The 20,149-nt window shown below is 42.4% G+C and overlaps 1 protein-coding gene across 1 annotated transcript; it reads right to left on the bottom strand.

Annotated features, from left to right (window-relative positions):
• Positions 1-3,381: 3,381 nt before the first annotated feature.
• On the bottom strand, positions 3,382-19,884 carry DCSTAMP (dendrocyte expressed seven transmembrane protein). The gene is made up of 4 exons (XM_052788462.1): positions 19,805-19,884; positions 13,003-14,065; positions 7,981-8,301; positions 3,382-7,264 (listed from the first exon to the last, which is right to left on the bottom strand). Exons 2-4 carry the CDS (start codon positions 14,026-14,028, stop codon positions 7,181-7,183), a joined length of 1,431 nt encoding a protein of 476 aa, XP_052644422.1. The 5' UTR covers positions 14,029-14,065; positions 19,805-19,884; the 3' UTR covers positions 3,382-7,180.
• Positions 19,885-20,149: the final 265 nt, after the last annotated feature.

Genomic DNA, 20,149 nt, shown 5'->3' with positions numbered 1-20,149 from the left:
AGACTGCAGATCATGAAAGCCCAAAGGAACAAAGTTAGTGATTTTTCTAAAAACAGATGTTTTCACAGTGTGATAACAGCAAGTAGTTTTATGCGTTATATAAACACCCATTTTGTAAATTGAGCTCTCCAAACCATGAAAGTGTATTATCTGTGGAAAAATGTATAATATTTTTAGGTTTCCTACAGATTTTTATTAGATTAGAAATGAGGAAGCTTCTCCCTGTACAATTAGCAAAGAGTTCCTGATCCCTATGTTGTTATTTACTGCTCTCTACCGTGGATTATTCTCCTCACAGGGGGTATCCTTTGGATTTTGTTCTTAACAAATGCCTACTTTTTAATTCCAAAGACTGTTTTAAATATTGTGCAGATGTCATAAAAAAAATTACCTGCATATTGTGAACTGGGGTTTACACCAAAGCATCTGCTGTATTTTTATATCCTTGAGTGCAACAAGTTATTGAGCCTGTCAGATTTTTGATATTTATGAGTATTTGTTTTGCCATGACACATGCTGGCCCTAGTACCTGAATCCTGCCTCTAGCCACAAGGTGCCAAGTAATAGCCCTTGAGAAACTGTGTGACATCAGAGGTATTTCAGCTGTGCTATTCAGGCACTGCTACAATGGTTGAGACTGTCAGGCTCCAAATCTCTGTGGTCCTTGGTTTTTTTCTACTTATGTGAGGCACACTATAATGGTGTGATCTCCACAGGGATATAATTTGGGATTTGCCCAGGTCACTATTCCAAAACACAAGTAATGAGTGACAGCAGACCCAAATCTTATGAGGAGCGGCTGAGGGATCTGGGGTTGTTCAGTCTAGAAAAGAGGAGGCTGAGGGGAGACCTTATCGCTCTCTACAACTACCTGAAAGGGGGTTGTAGTGAGGTGGGTGTTGGTCTCTTCTGTCAGGTGGCTGGAGATAGGACAAGAGGAAATGGCCTCAAGTTGAGGCAAGGGAGATTTAGGTTAGATATTAGGAAAAATTTTTTTACTGAGAGGGTTGTCAAACATTGGAATGGGCTGCCCAGGGAAGTGGTTGATTCACCATCCCTGGAGGTATTCAAAAAGCGAGTGGACAGGGTACTCCAGGGCATGGTTTAGGGGGCATGGTTAATGGTTGGACTCCATGATCTTGAAGGTCTTTTCCAACTGAAATGATTCTATGATTCTATGATTTCTATGATTCTAAATACAGTAGAGTGTTTTTTCTAGTAGTCATATAATTAATTTGGGATGCAATGGGATTATAAAACGCATTTAAGTCAGCACAGGTCCTGAACTGGAGCACTGGAAGGAGCACTGAGTGGTCTCCCAGTCCTGCCTCAGTCTCTAGACCCTGACAAGACTTTTCAATTTGTCCTACAACCTCATCCCAGCTATCACTTCCTCATTACATTCTCACAAAGTTGTTGCTGGGCCTGTTGTCCTAAGACAACAGATGCCCCACACTATGTTGGAAAGCTGGTATAGAGATGATTTCTGCAGCCCACACAGTTTCCTTGAGCATTTCAATGGGGAAGTAAGGCAACATTTCATGGGGAAGTAAGACAACAATTGCGTTCCCAGATGTTTGAATCCTACCTCATTTAGCCACAATCCTCAGGCTTCTCCAGTGCCTACTGAGAAAAGTTTGCTTTCTTTGACTCTTCCTTCAGTCCATTGGTCACTCTGCTGGAGTAGACTATCTCTGGTTGCTTTGAGAGGTGGCATTGCTGCATTAAACCCCTTTTTCTCTCACTACAGAGGAGCTGAGGATCTGTTTTGTCAAGGCTGAAACATAGAACAACCTTTCCTTGCTTAGCACTTCCCTTTGGGATTCTGCTGGTTTCACCTTGCCCTTGTATGGAAAGGTTGAAGACTCAAATACATTATTAAAGTAAGGGAAAATCTCAACCATATTTTTATCACTCTCCCCAGCCAGACAGAAATTTGGGATCTTTAGCACTCCATTCTCCCTGGCGACATGCATTCCAGGTGCAGGAGCAGAGAAGGAATTTGGGAGATCTGATCCTGGCATACCTAATATTGCTTTCATCCTCATCATTTGCCATAAAAATCCTCATATAGCCAGTATGTTGCCAGCATGCCCGGTTGTCTGTTGGCTGTCATTTTGCTACCTGTGTTGAGCTCGTGGCTGCGGTGCAAGCACTGACACCTGCAGTGCTTCTCTCTTCAGCCTGAAGTACCAGGGGATCTCTGCAGGGAGTAGCAATACTGGGGCATGTAGCCTCAGTGGGCCACTGGAGGGCAGGGCTGGTATTATGTATCAGGAATGAAATGCGAAAGAGGTTACTCATGCACAGCAGCACCCATGAAGCATGTTCACCTATTTTGAAGACTGTGCCCGTAAAGTCGGCAATAATATCCCCATTTTCAGGCCTTATTTCATCATCAGCAGAGAGTGATCCTTTGATCCTTACTACCCACTTTTGTCATGTAAAAGAGAACTAGAGGAAAGGCTTTGCCTGTTCATTTCTTCTTTAATTGCAAGCATCTCTGGGCTATTTAAACTGTGATGAAAACACAGTGAGTCAGTGCGACAATATTGACAGAGCAGGGATCCGGGTGAAAGCAGTTGTAAGCCCAGCATCCTCTGACTTTGCACACCCAGCTGCCCACACAAAATACTGCAATGAAACTAGCACAGAGAAAAAAAAGCCTTTAGCTTAGCTATGAAGCAAGCCAAGTTCGGGGGCATGGGGTGGTGATAAGGAGAGTTCGATAAACACAGTTGCTGAAAGGAAACATCCTTGTTTGTATTGTGTTTCAGGAGGGTCAGAAGCACTAGCATGTCTCTCTGAATTATCTTCACAAGACAATCAGGTCAGCCTTTCATTAATTTTACAAACCAGATTTGATCCAATTGGAGGATTTTTCACAGTAAATCAAACAGCTTCTACACCAGTGAAGGACATTTAAAAAGGAAGTTGAGCTCTGCTGTGAGCTGGGGGAAGGAAAGGGATGAATGAGTCAAAAGCCAAATCCAGACTTCTCCTCAGACGCTTATTCTGAGTGCTGAGTGCATTTCTGACAAGCCCTAGAGAGGCAGTTAGAGACAATGCCCAGTAACATGAAATATATTAAAAAATTTCCATTAAGCTAATAAATGAATAAATAAAATCCGTAATTTCAACTGTACCTGTAGTTCACTTGTGCTCAGCAGACAGAAAAAATATATGTTTTTATGTATGGGAAAGAATGACCTACTGAAGCAGAAGAAAACATACCAAAAGAGGAAAGAAGATTTTGAATGACAAAGACAGGAGAAAAAAGCCAAAACAAAATGTAGGAAATGTGAGGAGAGGGTAGGCAAGAAGAGGAACAGAAATAATTGTGGATGGAATACTGGGGTTTTATGGTGGTAACTTGTAGACTTTTTTTTTTTTTTTTAAAGAAAAAAAGAACAATGTAATCATGTGGTTGAGGGTTATGGTAAACAGCGAGGCAAAGGGAATAGCTGAACAACTTGCAGAGGAGACAGCTGAAGATAAACAAACCTCCAGACTTCCCCAGCTCACAGGACAGAAACAAGTGGAAGAAAACAGAAATCAAGTAAGGTCTGCAGAGAATGAGAGGTATGTCTCTGTGTAATACCAGTGGAGAGACAGACCTGCCTCTTCATCTGTATGACTAAAGAGGACCACTGGGCAGCTGAGGGAATAGACCTAATACTGTGGATCAGGGTAAGTACTGTGGATCAGGGTAAGAACTGTTCTACCACTGAGATAAACCTCAATGTCTTTGAGGCACCAAAGGTGAATTTCTTTTAGAATTTAAAAACAAAATGTGCGGAATATACCATTTTCCCTGGTAACCCAGGTTTAGGGAGATGGGTGAAGAGCAACTTATCTCCTTTGCCTGCCTTCAGCACACGGGTATGCATGTGTATGGTCACAGAAGCAAACAGTGCATTAGTCCACTCAAGTGCGTGACTCCAGTATGAGTGTAATGGCAACAATATCCGTCAGGTGCCACCCTGGTGCTGGCACAGCACATTCACAAATTAACACAAGCTTTTGCTGTGTATGCCTAATATGTTTTCTGCAATGCTTTGTGTAAAAGTCACCAAATCACACAGTGGCTGAGGCTGGCAGTCACCTCTGGAGATACCTGCTCCAGCCCCGCTGCTCTGAGTTGCTCAGAGCTATGTCTATTGGGTTTTGAATATCTCCAAGGATAGAGACTCCATAACATCTCTGGGCATTCTGTTCCAGTGTTTGACCACCCTCACAGTAAAAAAGTTTTTCTTATATTTAGGTGATATCCTAGCCAAGTTCCTGGACTTTATGTTTGGAAATGGCTTCTAGGGGAAATTGCTCTATCACCTTCCCACAGATGGAGGTGAGGCTGACAAACCTGTAGTTTAACAGATCCTCCCTCCTTCTTGCCCTTCTTGAAGATGGGAGTGACATTTGCTTTCTTTCAGTCCTCAGTAACCTCTCCTGATCACCATGACCTTTCAAAGATAGTTGAGAGTTGCCTCACAATGGCACCAGCCAGCACCCATGGGTGCCTGCCATCATGTCCTGTGGACTTAAATACATCCAGTGTGTTTAAGTGCGCTCTAACCATGTCATGCTTCATGGGGGGTAAGTCTTGCTCCAGACTTTCCCTCTGGTCTGAGGGGCCTGGTATGGCTAAAGATCAGTCTTACCTGTCAAGACCTGACAAAGAAGTACCTTGGGCTTTTCCATGTCTTTTGTCACTGATAGTGGGGTCAAGCATCTAGGTAAAATATTCACCAGAGCTGAACATTTTGTACAGAATTACAATTAGCTTTCCAAGAAGGATTGGCTTTTATCACTGCCATGACTCTTACCAATTTGAGGGAGCAAGCTAAGCAATACTCAGTAAGCTGCCCTGCCAGTTAGTGTTGGGAGCCCCAGCATTCAGGTACAACACTGTTCTGTAAACCCTGCAAGGTCTCACCTGTCCTACCAAAGACTAATGGCTCTTTTTAATAGTCATTCCCACTAGGCTTAATTTCCTGAAGTAAATACAAAGTACAGGCGTGGTATTGTCCTGAGACTGTACTCCAGAACTCAAAATCCTAACAGATTTAGGTATCTCTCCCAACCATTGACCCCCATCTGAGTCATTTTGATGAACCATTCCCATGTGCTGCAAAGCTTTTGTTTGCTGCTCGCAGAACAACGGAGAGAAAAGGTTGCTGGGTGGCAACACACCATCAAACAGGAAAGGCAAGAAACTCCAAAACAAATTTTGCATCCTGATGCCAAATGAAGCAGTAGTGTTTTGTGGTAGTGCTGTCAATCAGACCTGCCCCTGCCTTTGGGCATTGTAATCAGTAGGAGATCAGGGCTTCTCACCAGCCTGTCCTTTGGGACCGAAAGGACCATATCCAACTCCTACTAGCAATGAACTTGTCAGAACTCAACCAAAAATGCTCAGCTCTTGCTGACATTTAACTCTTCAGCTTTCATCTGCAATGATAACAAGAGTGAACAAATATATCCGCTTGTCAATAGCACCTGGACAGCTAGTCTGTTTTGTGAAAACAAATTTAGAGCAACCTTCATTTTGCTTCTTTTTCACCTGAATGCTTCTTGCTACTGGTCCTTGACAGTAGTACCTGGGATATAAATGATGTTCTGCTACTATCCAAGGCTGTCCTGCTTTAGCAAAAGAGGACATAGTCAGGCCACTCGGAGACATTCAGCACAACCCTCAATAATGCATGGCTTTAATCTAGTACCTCATTTTCTACAGACAAATTATTGGCACACCAGCAACCTGAACTACCTGTGTCCATGGAGGAGTGAGGCTTCGTTTTGAAGACCCAAAGAAAAAAAGACTTGGTGTTTTTCAGTGTTTCAAGTGGAAAATAACTTCTGACACTTGCTACTGTCTTTATTCATTCCGATAGACGAGACATCGATCAATAGCTGTCCTGGGACCATGCACGTATTATAGAGGAACAGAGTTTGCTATTACGCAACCTAAAGAAAGAATTTGGCTGTGGCTGAAAATCAAGAGTATACTGCCTGTTGGGTAGATTTTTAGCTCTACGTTAAATCTCTAGTGCCACGTCAGTCAAGCCGTTCCTATGTCTTTATGCTTTTAGCATTTGTTCTTGTGTCATATGGTCACATCACCGATGTTAGTTGAATAGGTAAAGCACTCAGTATTGGCTCAGTTTTGTTTCTTTGAAGTCAATGGTGGCTTTATCAACATAATTAAGCCCATTTTTGCCACTTCTGCAGCCTCCCTCGGACTGCAAGATTCAAAGCATTGTTCACCTCTGCTCGTATGCCCCTATACCTCAAAACCAGCTTGTTTGCACCCACAGCACCTGATTCCTCTGTATTATAGCTCTTGTGAGCATTCCCACTTCTGCATGTGCTACATTACCTGTCTCATGATCATCAAAGATACAGGACAATCTGCACTAGTGATACAGTCTATGGATATGTGAAAGTGGGAGACTAAGAACAGGTGAAGAAATCCAGGTAGGAAACTAGGATTAGAAGCTTTGGAGAGACAAATCAGCAGAAGTAAGTGGGGGAGCCAAGGTGGGAGGGAGAGTTTGGCTGGTCTAGAAGATTGACAGGGCATGTAGACCACTGGCCCTGCAGAAGAGATGACTACAGAGGCAGGAGCAGGTATATGAAGCTAGGGATGGGAAAGAACCCGGCTGAAGGGTTTGGGGCAGTTGAGGGTTGAGAAATAGAAATGTCTAGAAACATCTAAGCCCTCTAGTTAGGTTTTTGGCTAGCCCAGAAGCCAATGGACAGCCTCTGCTGTGTCTTCTATCTTCAGTGTCTGGCAAACGTGAAGAAGATAAACCTGCTACTGCCATTATGTCCTCTGTTAGCTCAATGCAAAGAGGTTTGTGCTGTAGTACTAAAAGGTCCAAGCTGTTTGATTGCTTTTACACAGAAGAACAGACCCTCCACAGGTTTCTAAAGTACCAGACAATGCAGACCCCAAGTTGAAAAACAAGTATTAATGCAACCCAGATCTCTCTGTGGTGGAGAGCACACTGTCTCCCGTGGCTTCTTTTCTGCACTTTTCCAAAAATACTGATGATTAGCCTTTGATCCTATTTTTTACATTTTAAGATTGACATTCCATAGGAAAGATGGGTGCGAAACACAGGTCCCTGTGGAGCTAGAGCATCTCAGCCTTATCCAAAGATTCACTTGGTCTCTTTCACACCATGCTGTCATTTGCCACACTCCTTTCTTTCTTCCTCACTGCCTCTCTTGCCTTGAGTATTGGAAACCAAAAGTTGACCTGAAAAGACAGAAATATGAGGCTATGATCATAGTATTATTGCATTAGAGATCACCTAGACACTAACATCCTGTAGAGTCAGTACCGAAGGCTATTAAAAAAAATAAACCAAAACAAACTATATGTGTCTGCAGCTATCTATCTGGATTTGCTATAAATACGTGCATATGTGTTTGTTATTTCCATTAGTGTATATATACAGGGCGAATGTTTTTGCAAGCAAAAAGTTCTGTTTCCTAATGGTATCTGCAGTTGCACTCCCACTGTGTTTTAAAACAGAAATATATCACCTTCCATTTTGCTAAGCAACAACTTAACAACTTTCTCAACATTAAGAGGCTGCTCACAAATGCTTAACATTTTCTTTCTAGATTGCAGGAATACTTTTTGCGCTGGAGGTGCTTTTCATATGTTCATGAAAACCAAGTTTCTTTTCTGGAGAGCTCTAAGTCTGAGGGGTATGGTTTTTGCCAGCACATAGTCATTTGGGTGTACCCATGTCATGTCTGGTGCATGTGTGTTGAAGGACAGAACAAAAGAATTACATGATCTAATCTCACCATTAGGCAACTTGTCCCTGCTCCCTATGCAGGAGAGCACTGGGGAAAGTCTATTAGCACATAATTGAAGTTAACAAGTGTTTAAATATTTCCTGGATCTGGCTACCACCCTGAGAGAGGAAGATTTTTTTTTTCTCCCTAGAGCTGATGGCTTACCGTTCTAGCAAACACATTCTTCCCAGTTTTCTCTTGTAGCTTTGCTCTTTTCTTGAGTAATTTTGCATGCAAATAATGTATCCGTTTCATCTCAGTGTCAGGATAAAATGAAGTTGACACCAGTATTTTAAGTTGGGTCAGGAGGCCAGAGAATAATCCAAAAATGATTAAGAAGAAGATGATGACTCCAAGCTGGATCCATGTTGTGGAAAGAGCGAGCTCTGGCTGAGGGATGCAGTCATGCTTAAACAAAGAGATCTTGAAAGGATCAGTCTTTTGAATGTGCTCTGTCACATGAAAGATAAAGCTATTCTCATTCCTCTGCACAAGAAAAGGGGAAAAAAAGAGTTGATTATAGTACAGATTCCCTCCTTTCTTAATACTTCTCCCATTGGTCATTCGGATTTACAAAGGACCATAAATCATCTAGTCCATCCAGTGTCTATACATGCTATGCTCATAACAATATTATTTATTGGTTATTTATAAATGTTTCAGACTGCATTTTCACCATTTCTCTTGGAAGACTGTCCCACAATTTGGACTGTTAAGAACTTATATTTTCAGTGGCTCTGATAGACGAGTATTTAGCTAATCTGGCTATAATGGTTTAATATATTCCCACTCCCATGAATGTGCTCAGATCCTCTGTTGGAGGGTCCTTCCTTCAAACAGCAGAGCAGAGTGTGTCCGTCCCTTTGGTTGTGGCTCGGTACATGATCAGCAATGCATCCTCACCCACCTAGGCAAGTGCACTGACCACGAGGTTATCATGCAAACAAAGCCACCTCTGCTCCTCTAATAGATGCCTATACTTAGAAGAACTGATGTCTTGCACTGTTTGCAGACTGAAATGCTGAATGAGAGGGACTAAATTAGACATGCTGCTGGGACCAGTATTTCATACTGGCAGGCAACTTTCTACGCTGTGTAGGAACACTGTAGGGACACTGAATCACCCAGCCCTCTTTTCTGACCATGTCAGGGGGATATGTAGCTCTTCCATGTGGCTCTTTGTCCTGATTTCAGCTGGGATAGAGTTAACTGTCTTCCTAGTAGCTGGTATGGTGCTATGTTTTGAGTTCAGTATGCGAAGAATGTTGATAACACACTGATGTTTTCAGTTGTTGCTAAGTAATGTTTAGACTAAAGTCAAGGATTTTTCAGCTTCTGATGCCCAGCCAGTGAGAAAGCTGGAGGGGCACAAGAAGTTGGCACAGGACACAGCCAGAGCAGCTGACCCAAAGCGGCCAACAGGGTATTCCATACCATGGGACGTCCCATCTAGTATAGAAACTGGGGGGAGTGGGCGCGGGGAATCGCCACTCAGGGACTAGCTGGGTGTCGGTCGGCGGGTGGTGAGCAATAGCACTGTGCATCATTTGTATATTCCAGTCCTTTTATTATTACTGTTGTCATTTTATTAGTGTTATCATTATTAGTTTCTTCTTTTCTGTTCTATTAAACCATTCTTATCTCAACCCACGAGTTTTACTTCTTTTCCCGATTTTCTGCCCCATCCCACTGGGTGGGGGGGAGTGAGTGAGCGGCTGTGTGGTGCTTAGTTGGTGGCTGGGGTTAAACCACGACAACTCAACTCACTCCAGTATATGCCTCTCTTGTAACTGGGTCTCACCAGTGCTAAGCAGAGGGGCGGGATCACCTCCCTCAGTCTGCTGGCAATGCTCTGCCTAATGCAGCCCAGGATAGCTCTTTCTTTGCCACAAGGTCACATTGCAGGCTTGTGGTCAACTTGACGTCCATCAGAAGTCTAAGAGACTTTTTCTGCGAAGCCACCTCCCAGCTGGTTGGTCCCCAACACATATAGTGCATGGGGTTATTTCTCTCCAAGGACTGCAAGACATGGCATTTTCCTTTGCTGAACATTTTGTGGTTCCTATCGGCCCAATTCTCTAGCCTTTTCAAGTCCCTCTGAATGGCAGCACAATCCACTGGTGTTTCAGCCACTCTTCTCAGTTTTATATTATCTGCAAACTTGTATGGCTACAATCTGTTCCTCTGTTCAGGTCATTAATGAAGAGGTTAAACAGTACAGGTTCTAATGTCTACTCCTGGGGGACATCAGAAGTGACTTCGTGTGGCTAATCAGAACCTTTTGGGTCCAGCAGTTCAGCCAATATTCAGTTCACATTACTCTCCATTTATCTAGCCCATGCTTCAACAGTTTGTCAATGAGGATGTTGTGGAAGCCTTAATAAATGCACAATCAGCATCCACTGTTCTCCCCTCATCCAACAATCCAGTGATCATGTCATAGAAGGCTGTTAGGTTGGTCAAGTGTGATTTAGCTTTTATAAATCCATGCTGAATACTCCTAATAGCATTCTTGGCCTTCATATGTTTGGAAATGGCTTCCACGATTATAGTCTCCATCACTTTCCCAGGGATATTCTCCATCACCTTCCCAGGGATCAAGATGAGGCTGACCAGACCATAGTTCCCTGGATCCTCCTCCTTGCCCTTCTAGAAGATGGGAGTAACATTTACTTCTTTCCAGTCCTCGGGATCCTCTCCCACGTGCCATCGTGCCATGACCCTTCAAAGATAATCAAGAGTGGCCTCACAGTGACATCAGCCAGACCCCTCAGCACCTGCGGGTGCCTCCTATCAGGTGCCAGGGACTGACTTTGTTTAAATGCTCCCTGACCTGATCCTTCTCCACCAAGGGTAAGACTCCCTTGCTCCAGACTTGCCCTCTGGTCTCAGAGCCTTGGGATTCCTGAAGGCTGGTCTTTCTAGTAAAGGCAGAGCTGAAGGTGACATTGAGTACTTTGGGCTTTTCCATGTCCTTTGTCACCAGGACCCCTACCGCCCTTGGCAGTGGACCTACAAAAGAAAGACCCCCATGTCTTTCTTTTGCCACTGATAGACCTGTAGAAGCCCTTTGCGCTACCCTTTGCCTGCCTCACCAGATTCAGCTCCAGGTGGGCTTTGGCTTTCCTACCCCCATCCCTACACAATCAGACAGTGTCTCTCTATTCTTCCTGGGCTCCCTGTCCCTGCTTCCACCTCCTCTATGCTTCTTTTTCACGTTTGAGTTTTGTCAGGAGCTCCTTGCTCATCCATGCTGGCCTCCTGCTGCCTTTGTTTGTTTGATTTAGTTGGGATGAATAATTCTTGAGCTTAGAGCAGGTGATTTTTTTGAAAATCAACCAGCTCTCCTGAACCCTTTTTCTCTCAAGGACCATATCCCAGGAGACCAGGGCCATTTCACATGCTGGTTTGGTGATGCTAGATCACAGCTGCTGTGCAGCAACAGGGTTAATATGAGGTGTAAAGCCCCCTTAGCATGTGTAGCAATCTGCCTCCTCAACATATCTCACATTAGACTGACTGACCAGGTGATGAAAGCCTCTCTGCTTTTGCACAGGAATTTGACCTCTCCAGGATACCTCTGACTTGCTATATGTGTGCTGATTGCACAGTTACAGTGAATCCAATGACTTTTGCACCTACCTTCCTAAAGGAAAGTTCAGGTAACAATTAGAAAGGTAACAACTGGAAGTTGGCAGCTGCCATCCTCTAGGAAAAGTGGTTTTCCACTGACACAATCTGGGAACCTTTGGCTTATGTCTGCCATACAGATACTGACTTTCTACTCTTTGTTAAGATAAAATTGGACAATAATTTGATTTTTATCCCATGGAAGAGTTTGATACTTTGATATACAATACAAAATATTATCATCTGAAGTATGACAGAATTTGACCAGCAGCTTGACTTCATTTCGGCTAATTTCATTAGTAGTTCACATTTGCCTGAAGTGCTACCATTCCTCAAGGATACTGTGCACTACATCTCCCTTCCCCTTCATGGTTCAGTCCCAACCAGATGAACGTCCATGACACACCGGGACCATCAGTCTGCCACAACACTGTCTAGGCTGAACCTGCAATGGTTTTGCAGTGTGTCATAGAAAATGTGGTCTGGCTGAAGAAGCCAGCTCAGAGGTTCAATATGTCATGTATGGAAAAGTGAGAATGAGAATGTCTCTGCCAAAGATTGTACGTATGTCCTGTTCTCTTTGCTTGTAATTTCAAGCAATGTGCTTATTGCATTGCTCACCTTAATAATCTTACTCTGTGGAACTGCTTTTGGCTAGATGAATTTTGGGGGGATGGGGAGAAATGGGAATGAATTCTCATTATTATGAGCTCTAAGAGGAAGTAATAGAAAATGCTAAGTAAGAAAACATTGACAGAAGAAAAAGCATATATCATATTGTACTAACAGACCAGCATCCCTTTAAAGTCTTTTTATCCTGACAGTATCAAAGGGTTATATGCTTTTGGGAAATGTTTTAAGCCTGATCTTGCAAGCTATCAAACTGGGCAGCTTTCCTGTGCCTGCACAGCATCAGATGGGTCACACACTCCAGCGGTTAAAATCTCCAGCTTTAAAAGTATTCACAGACAAGACCCTGAGCAATCTGATCTGACTCTGAAGTTGGCCCTGTTTTGAGCACGAGGTTGGTCTAGGTGGCCTCCAGATGTCCCTTCCAACCTAATTACTCTATGGTTCTCAATGCACCGCTGCTCCTGCTAGAAGAACCTTGAGATTTTGGCAACGTGTTATTATTTTGTGTGTATGCAGCCATGCTTTTTTAAATTATAAGCTCCTCACATTACTCAGCTAAAGAGAGGTAAGCAGTGTCACAGTGGCATTGGGACTATAAAAGTGGTGCTTCACAAATGTCAGCATTCTGAGTTTCCAATGTCAAGCTTCCGATATTTTCCACATATATAAATGGAGGAATAAAAGTCCTTCTTCCTATATTTACCATTCTCTATAATTATGAGGACACTTTGGAAAGTGCAGAGAACTGTCTGGTCCCATCCAACATATGTATCTGTAAAGGCAACGGCCCTTTTTGAAGCGAATGATAATGCCATGAAAGAACTGATGGCTCATTGGCTGTATGTTTGCTCCTGCAGCTGCTGAAGATGAAGGGAAATTTTTCAACACTAAACTAAGAAATATGAAGTACTGATAAGTACTTACTTGCTGAAAGAGGCTGAGCTGAATCTCTAGATCCGGTACTTCTCGGAGATGTTTATTCACAGAAATAATTAGCCAATAAAACAAATAATCTACTGCAGCAAACAGAAGCCATATGCAAAGATGAATAATTACAGGGAGAAAAAAACGCTGCATGTTTTTTCTGTCCTTCCTTGTGAGGCAGAAAGATGGGATTGTCACATAATCTTTTCTTTCTTTTCTGTTAAGTGGCAGAAGACAGGGTCGTTGCTGTTGCTTTTGGTGCTCATCAAACGCAATGAACTGTTTTGTGATATAAGTATTCTTAAATTTGGCACTGTGAGAGCCCACAAATTTTTTGATAAAGAGGCCAGTTCCAAAAGAAGCTAGAAAAATCCCCAATATAGGCAGTGCTTTCTGGCCTATATAGGGCAGTACAGTCAGCATGAAAGATATCTGGTTGGCAACTCTCTGGATTTCTTGCTTTGTGTCATTTAGCTCTTGTTTTAATGCATCATCTGAAATTGAATAAGATGGTGCAAATTCATGCCTTAGGAACACTATCTGTTTAGATAGTTCAGTGGAAAGCTTGGCCGCCTCGTAAATCCATTTTACTGCCTCAACATAATATTTTATCAAGGCAAATTGCTCATACTCTAAATGACAGGTTATACTGTCTGCCAGAATCTTTAGGTTGTGAAAAATATTTTGGATGTTGCCGGCCACCACAACACCTGTGCCAGCAGTAATAAGAGCATTCCTGCCATTTTGCAATCCACAAGAAAGGAGGAACAGGACACTAAAACAGCGCAGGTGCTTGAAACAGGACAGCGCGATAGAAAGTGAGATCCAGACGAATCCAGAAATCAGTAAGGGACCCAAAGGGTGGTGTGCCAGGGAGAAGTGCATGCCAAGGAATAAGAGAAAGCTTGAGAGGAAGCCAACTGCAGAGCAAACTGCAAAAAGCTGCATCAGATACTTCCAGCCAGGCTTCCTTTCAGATATAAAAATTCCCCATGCGTTCTGGGCTATTGAGACAAACGTTCGCATTTTCTTCTGATTGCTGCTGACACTGTGATGGCTCAAACTAAAAGGAAAGGAAAACAAAAATACTGTTAATCACAGGGTGACACTACTGACAAAGATGTGCTTTTACTGGCAGGTCAATACTTCTTCACGTTGCAAAAAATGCAGGTCCGACTCACATGGGGGCTGAACTGCCTTGTGCGAGACCCAAATCTTCGTCTCCAATATCACATATATAAACATGGAAGACATAACTCTAAAAGGTATTCTATCTTTTCTTCAAAGTATTTTTGTCCTTTTACTATTTGTGCACTTTGATTTCTCATTTGCCATACAGACACAGCAGTTCATATGTACATATACATGTGCGTGTATTGCATCAGCAGGACGCAAGCCTCCTGTAGCACACGATGCTTCCCCACAGATGCTAGCTTTGCCTTACAGGGGCGCTGGGGAGGGAAAGAGGGAAGCATGGAATCTTCCCATTGGTACCCCGACGCAGGGGAGTGTGGCTCGACCCTCAGGGAGCAGCCAGAGCAGCTGCCAGGGAGGGAGGAATGGCTGGAGCAGCTTGTGCATGCTGCCCGGGAATGGGGAATGAAGTTCTTTTTCAGCTGGAGATAGGTCAGTACAGAGGGAAGAAAGTGTGTCTCAAAGGCATCATTCCTTCTTTGTGTCTCTCCTGGGATAGCACAGCTACAAATTGGTCCTTACACACTTTTAACCCTAATTGCTTGTACTTGTCATCATCTCTCCTGCCCACCAGCATGCCTGTATTGTAAATGACGAACTATTTCTGTGACATTCAATTCAGTTTGATGGGAGACAGTCCAGTGCTCACATATTTCCTTCTTCTTTTACAATATAATATTTATGGTGCAATTTGTCCAAACATGCAAGATCAATTTATATGCATATTAGCCTTTTAACATACTAGAACAAATGAGATACTAATTAAATAAACTGTTGCAATTTTATCTTACAATAGGGAACAGTTGTCTTTGCAAATACATCCCAAAGATATTACTTTGTCTTTTGTTTAGCTTGAACACAGCAAGTAGCCAGGAACTAAACTATTATTTTGTACACATACTGTATTTTACTGGCATTTGACTTTATGAGTTCTGCTAGCATTTGCTGCACCGTTTTCCCCTTCCTCCCATTGCAGTTAGTTATTAGTTATGTCATTATTGGCTTTGCATGCAACAGGAGCTGAGGGTGATTGGAGCAGGCATCTGACCCCAACTGGGACCTTCTTGGACTGCTGCACCTAGTGTGCTGCTTTTCCTTGGCCTCACTTGAGCCTGATCCTTTCTAGTGCTGGGGACTATCCTGAAAGATGCTGAGTGTTTCCAGTGCTTAACTGCTTCAGCAGGGATTAATGGTGGGCTATCACTCTCAGGGTGGGCTCAATCCCTGGCACTATCACTCTGCTTGGGAAGGCTGAGGAAATTGCTTCCTTCCAGGGCCTCAGTGAACTCAGCTGTAAATGGAGTATAACAGCAATTAGCAGCTCCTTTACAGAAGCAAAATTAGTTAATTAATGCCCTGAAGTATGTAGAAGTTGCCATGTGTTTGGGAAAGTGGTGCAAGTGAAATGGAGAGGAGAGGTAAGCACGTAAGCTGCCGGGCTCCAGTTTTGCCATGAGCAGAGTTGTCCTCTGCTTAAGTGGATTGCGTGCTTTGCCCTCTTCCTGCTGAACTAGAAATTACCAAGGTATTTTTAGGAAACGTAATTAAAAAGGAGATGTTCATAATCCTGGAGTCAAGCAGAACCAGACCTAACAGCTAGCAAGCCCTGCCAGTGAATCCTGGACTTCCTAGATTGGATCCTTGAACAGTACGTGCTGCCACATCTTCTTTGTAGATCTAAGAAAAATTGCCCTGTACAGTGAATAGATCTGGAGTTCTGTTCTTGATTTAAGAAGCCATAAAAAATCAAATGCAAAAAAGCTAGCATTTATGTAATATTATGCAAAAGCATCAGTGTGAGGAAATAACACATTTTGGGTTTTCTTTTGTAGTGCTGATTTCACAGCTGTTCTCAAGCGTAGTTTCTGCATGGTTTTGTGTGTTTTTATGTAGGGGTATGGTGTATTCCTGTTAATGTTTATAAGCATTTGGTAAATGGCTGCAATATGTGACTTGGAGTTTGGCATGACTGCATCTAAGAATTGGAGAGAGAGTCAAGAACGAAGCCTTAGAATTAACAAAAGCTGTACCTCTGGACTAGGAGGCTGGAGACTTGCAAAATAGGGACAGAACTTGCAAATAATCAAAAAGTCTCCTTTACTGGGCAGATTCAATGCTGTTACATGAGATCACTGCACTACTCAGCACATACATGGCAGTTTTGTCCCTAACCTGCGTGAACTCAGAGTTTTAAGGCAGGAAAGGCTTCATAAGGAGCCGCTGAATTTTGAAGCCTGTGGCACGGATGCTCAGGTGTCTCTGCGTGATCACTGAAGGTTGGGAAGGGAGCATTCCCGTCCGCTGCAGAGCCTGTCTCTGAGCTCAGCCACCTCAGGGGTCGGAGGCAGGCTTGCAGTGTGCAGCTCTGTGCCTTGTCCGACACCTCCGTTTTCCCCCATAAGTCATCAGCAACAGACGTAGATATTCAGCACAGGAGAATCATGCGAAGGATGAAAACTCTAAACCTAAAAAAATGTGGAGGCTGAAAATTATTGTATCAGCAGGCACTTAAAACAGCTGTGAATCTGGCTCAGAGGTAGAAATAAATCTTTGGCTTGACTAAAGAGGCTAATTCAGTGTTTAAAGAAATATTAAACCTTGAGAGCTTTCTGGAAAGATTCCTCTTGAAAACATAAATTGCGAAAGCTCTCCTGAAGCTGTTAGGTGCAGATACGAATTTTAACAGAAGGCTGACAAGAACAAAACCTTCATTTCAGTTGCAGTCTGAAGCAAAGTATTTTTAATTCTGTCCTGTAACATGAACTAATGTGGGGGCTGCTACCATTATTTATGTAGCATAAGGGAAGAGTTATTCTCGGAAAGCAGTTTCTTGCTCTGAAGTGCCAGTTTCTTTCCACCATAGTTTCTCGTCATGTACGACACAGAGGGGAGCTGGAAACTGTTGTGCTCTAGCTCTGCCTTTGAACCTGATTTTTCTGTAGGGTCCAAGTGGAACCTCTCTATACCTTAGTTTCCCTCTCTAGGAAATATTTACTCAGATCTGGAATTGTGATCTTCACCTACCTTATGGCATGCTGGCAGGAGTAATTATAAGAACAAATTCTCAAAAGGAGCCTCTCCAGCAAGGAGTTTGGGCCATACCTTCTTAAGGCTTGTGATGTACTGAAATTAATGCAATATAATTAAGAGGTATTTTTCTAGTTTCATTTTAAAATAAAAGAGGAAAATTTTAAAGAGTTTTTAAGACCCTGCTTGTGATATTTCAGATATTGGCTACAGTTTTTAAGTAAGTGGAGGGTAAGTACAGAGCATCAAGAGTCCCTAGAAAGTGTCTTTCCGGCTCAGCCATGAGCCCTGTGCTACAGCTATGTCATTTTTATACAGTACCTGTTCACACTGTGTATGATCTCTTCCCTGCCTGCTATGGAGACTCCTCCATATTAATTGTCCAAGAAGTTGTGGCCATCTTCACTACCAATTTGGTCCTGACCTAGTCCTTTGCTCACCCCGTATCTGATGATGGCTTGCTACAGTTAGAATAGAATAGAATAGAACAGAATAGAATAGTTCAGTCAGAAGGGACCTACAATGATCAACTAGTCCAACTGCAATAGATTGAAACTCCTTATATTTGCAGGGAGTATTTCTGAAACCTTTTCTACCCAGGCTACTGCTTGCTGAGAGGTGATCAGCAGGCCTACATTTCTAGTATATGGATTATCCACCCATGCAAACTCTCTGCCAATTTTTAATGTAACGGAAGAAGCAGATGTCTCCTAAAAACGTCTGGTGAGAAAAAGAATGGGATTTACTAGATAATTCCTTTTTTAATACAGACACAGCTGATTTGGCAAAGCATGACAAACAGAGTCAGATCTTTAAGTCTACTTTCTATTTTGATACAGACCTAACTCAGAAAAAGCCTGGGGACTACGAGTACCACTGAGTTAGGACCGATTAGTACCACCCAATTTTTGTGGCCTCACACAAAGTCTGACACAACTTTTCTCTGTGGAGCTCTTGTTTGAGCTGATCTCAGGAGTATGGTGGTTTGGCAGGCCTTTTGCTCTGCACAGTGGACAGGATCCTCATATATAAAAATAAAGTCTAATTAAGAGAGACATTAGGTTAAATGGAAAACTTATATCCCATTGATGCTACACAGTGATCTTTGCCTCATAAATTCTGTTTGGATTTTATACAGGAATTGAGGAAGAGAACGCACACAATAAGAATATAAAAAATATTTCCTTTTTTGGCAGTTTCAGCAGCCTTCTCTCCTAGCCTGGATCAGTTACATTGAAATGGAAGAGGATTACTTCCCTTTTTTGGACACCATCAAAAAATACAGTGCTGAACTATGGTTTAGTAAGAGGCAAAAATACAGGAGGGAGTCCCACATTATTTCCTTTGGTCAGTGCAGGACATTCAGCAAAGAAATAAAAGCCCGATCAAAAATCCAGCAACATTACTGTAACTATCCCCAGGGCTTCGTTGAAACCCCTGTCATTTCTCATGTTCACTTTATTTGCTTTTAACTGCAAGGGGAAGGAGAGCAAATGGTACTAAACACAACAAACACAGGAGAGGACTAAAATATCTAATCAAATATATGCACATAGGAACCTGAAATACTAAACACAGCAATGCAAATAAAACAACAATTTATACACATGCAAAAACAACCAAACAAAAATAACGACTGATGAAGATCTCTTTTTCTTCATGCATTTAAAATACATGGCTCAGGAAAATTCTGAACACTGCAAGATATTATAAACTCTTTAGGATGCCACAAATTTCTTAAATGTCACCTAATATCAGATGTCTATAGCATTGGGGGTTGGACTAAATGATCTTTAAAGGTCTCTTCGAATCCAAGCCATTCTGTGATTCTGTAATGTCCACATCTGAGCTATCTGTTTTTATGTCAATGAGGAGAAAAGAGCAGTTGTTACCCAGAGCCATACTTCAGACCTGTTTTAGAAGTCCATCCTCGCATAAGATGGATTGCATCCTATGAGAGCTTTTTCTCTATCTTGACTATGAAAAGAGTCTGGATTACTCAGACAGAGCTATCCAAAGCCAGGTGAGATGAACATCTCCCTGTGTTTCTCCATTGCAAGCAGAGGTTATATTTGACTGAGCTGGGCACTCAGAGCAGGACACAGAAAATGTGTCATGGGCAGCCATAGAAAATGGACAGTTATGGAAGGGACACAGAACAAGAAATCAAATTTTCTCATTTATACTGCTATGGGCCGTGTTACGTTTGGAAGCTCTGATGCAGCAGACCCACAGACATATTCTTCCTTTAAAGTGCAGGCAGGAATGGACACACGGTTTGGGAAACCCAAATGGTAGTTTGCTTATTGACAAAAACAACTCTACAAAACACAGAAAATTCCACTATGAGGAATGGAAGGGAACATAAGAATTTACATAGTCCCTTCTCCTACACATATATCATTATACATAGTTTTGGGAGAGCTCAGGACTAAATTGTTTCATGAACTATAGGAATAGACCCTCCAATCAGTAAGGTGACAGCAATGAACTTAAAGCAAGTCCTTTTACCTTAGAACAGCTAACTCAGTCCATGATACTATCCACAGTTCCTTGATATTAACCCTAAAGCATTACTTACAGGCCCTCCTGTAAAGAGCATGAAGGATCTTCACAGTGCTCTGTCTCTTGATTTTGGTGAGGAACTGCGATGGGCACTAGGAAAAAATTTCACATGAGTAATTTGTTTCCCATACCCTCCCTCAATGAGTCAGGCACACTACAATTTTGAAATTATTCTGTTTTTGACAAAGATTCATGAGGAAGTAACTTATGCACAAGACCAAAATAGTATATAATTTGCAAGTGCCACTTTCCACCTTTTTTCTGGCAGAGTAATAGATATCAGCAAATGAGTTCTGGGCCCAGATTTCAAAGACTTAATTTTATGTTGAATAATGCCTTAGGTCTAGAACATCTAAGCTAT

The sequence above is a fragment of the Harpia harpyja genome, chromosome 5, assembly GCF_026419915.1.
Source record: "Harpia harpyja isolate bHarHar1 chromosome 5, bHarHar1 primary haplotype, whole genome shotgun sequence".
Classification (NCBI taxonomy): Eukaryota; Metazoa; Chordata; class Aves; order Accipitriformes; family Accipitridae; genus Harpia; species Harpia harpyja.
The sequence above is the reverse complement of the archived record's forward strand: the minus strand, read 5'-3'. Positions and strand labels throughout refer to the sequence as shown.

Bases quoted from the DNA above. Each gene is read 5' to 3' on its own strand.
- DCSTAMP (XM_052788462.1), bottom strand. From the start codon at position 14,028: ATGCGAACGTTTGTCTCAATAGCCCAGAACGCATGGGGAATTTTTATA. The intron at 8,302-13,002 runs GTAAGTACTTAT...TTTCTTGTGCAG, and splicing joins AGCTCAGCCTCTTTCAGCAA to AGGAATGAGAATAGCTTTAT. The intron at 7,265-7,980 runs GTAAGCCATCAG...CTGTCTTTTCAG, and splicing joins AGAATGTGTTTGCTAGAACG to GTCAACTTTTGGTTTCCAAT.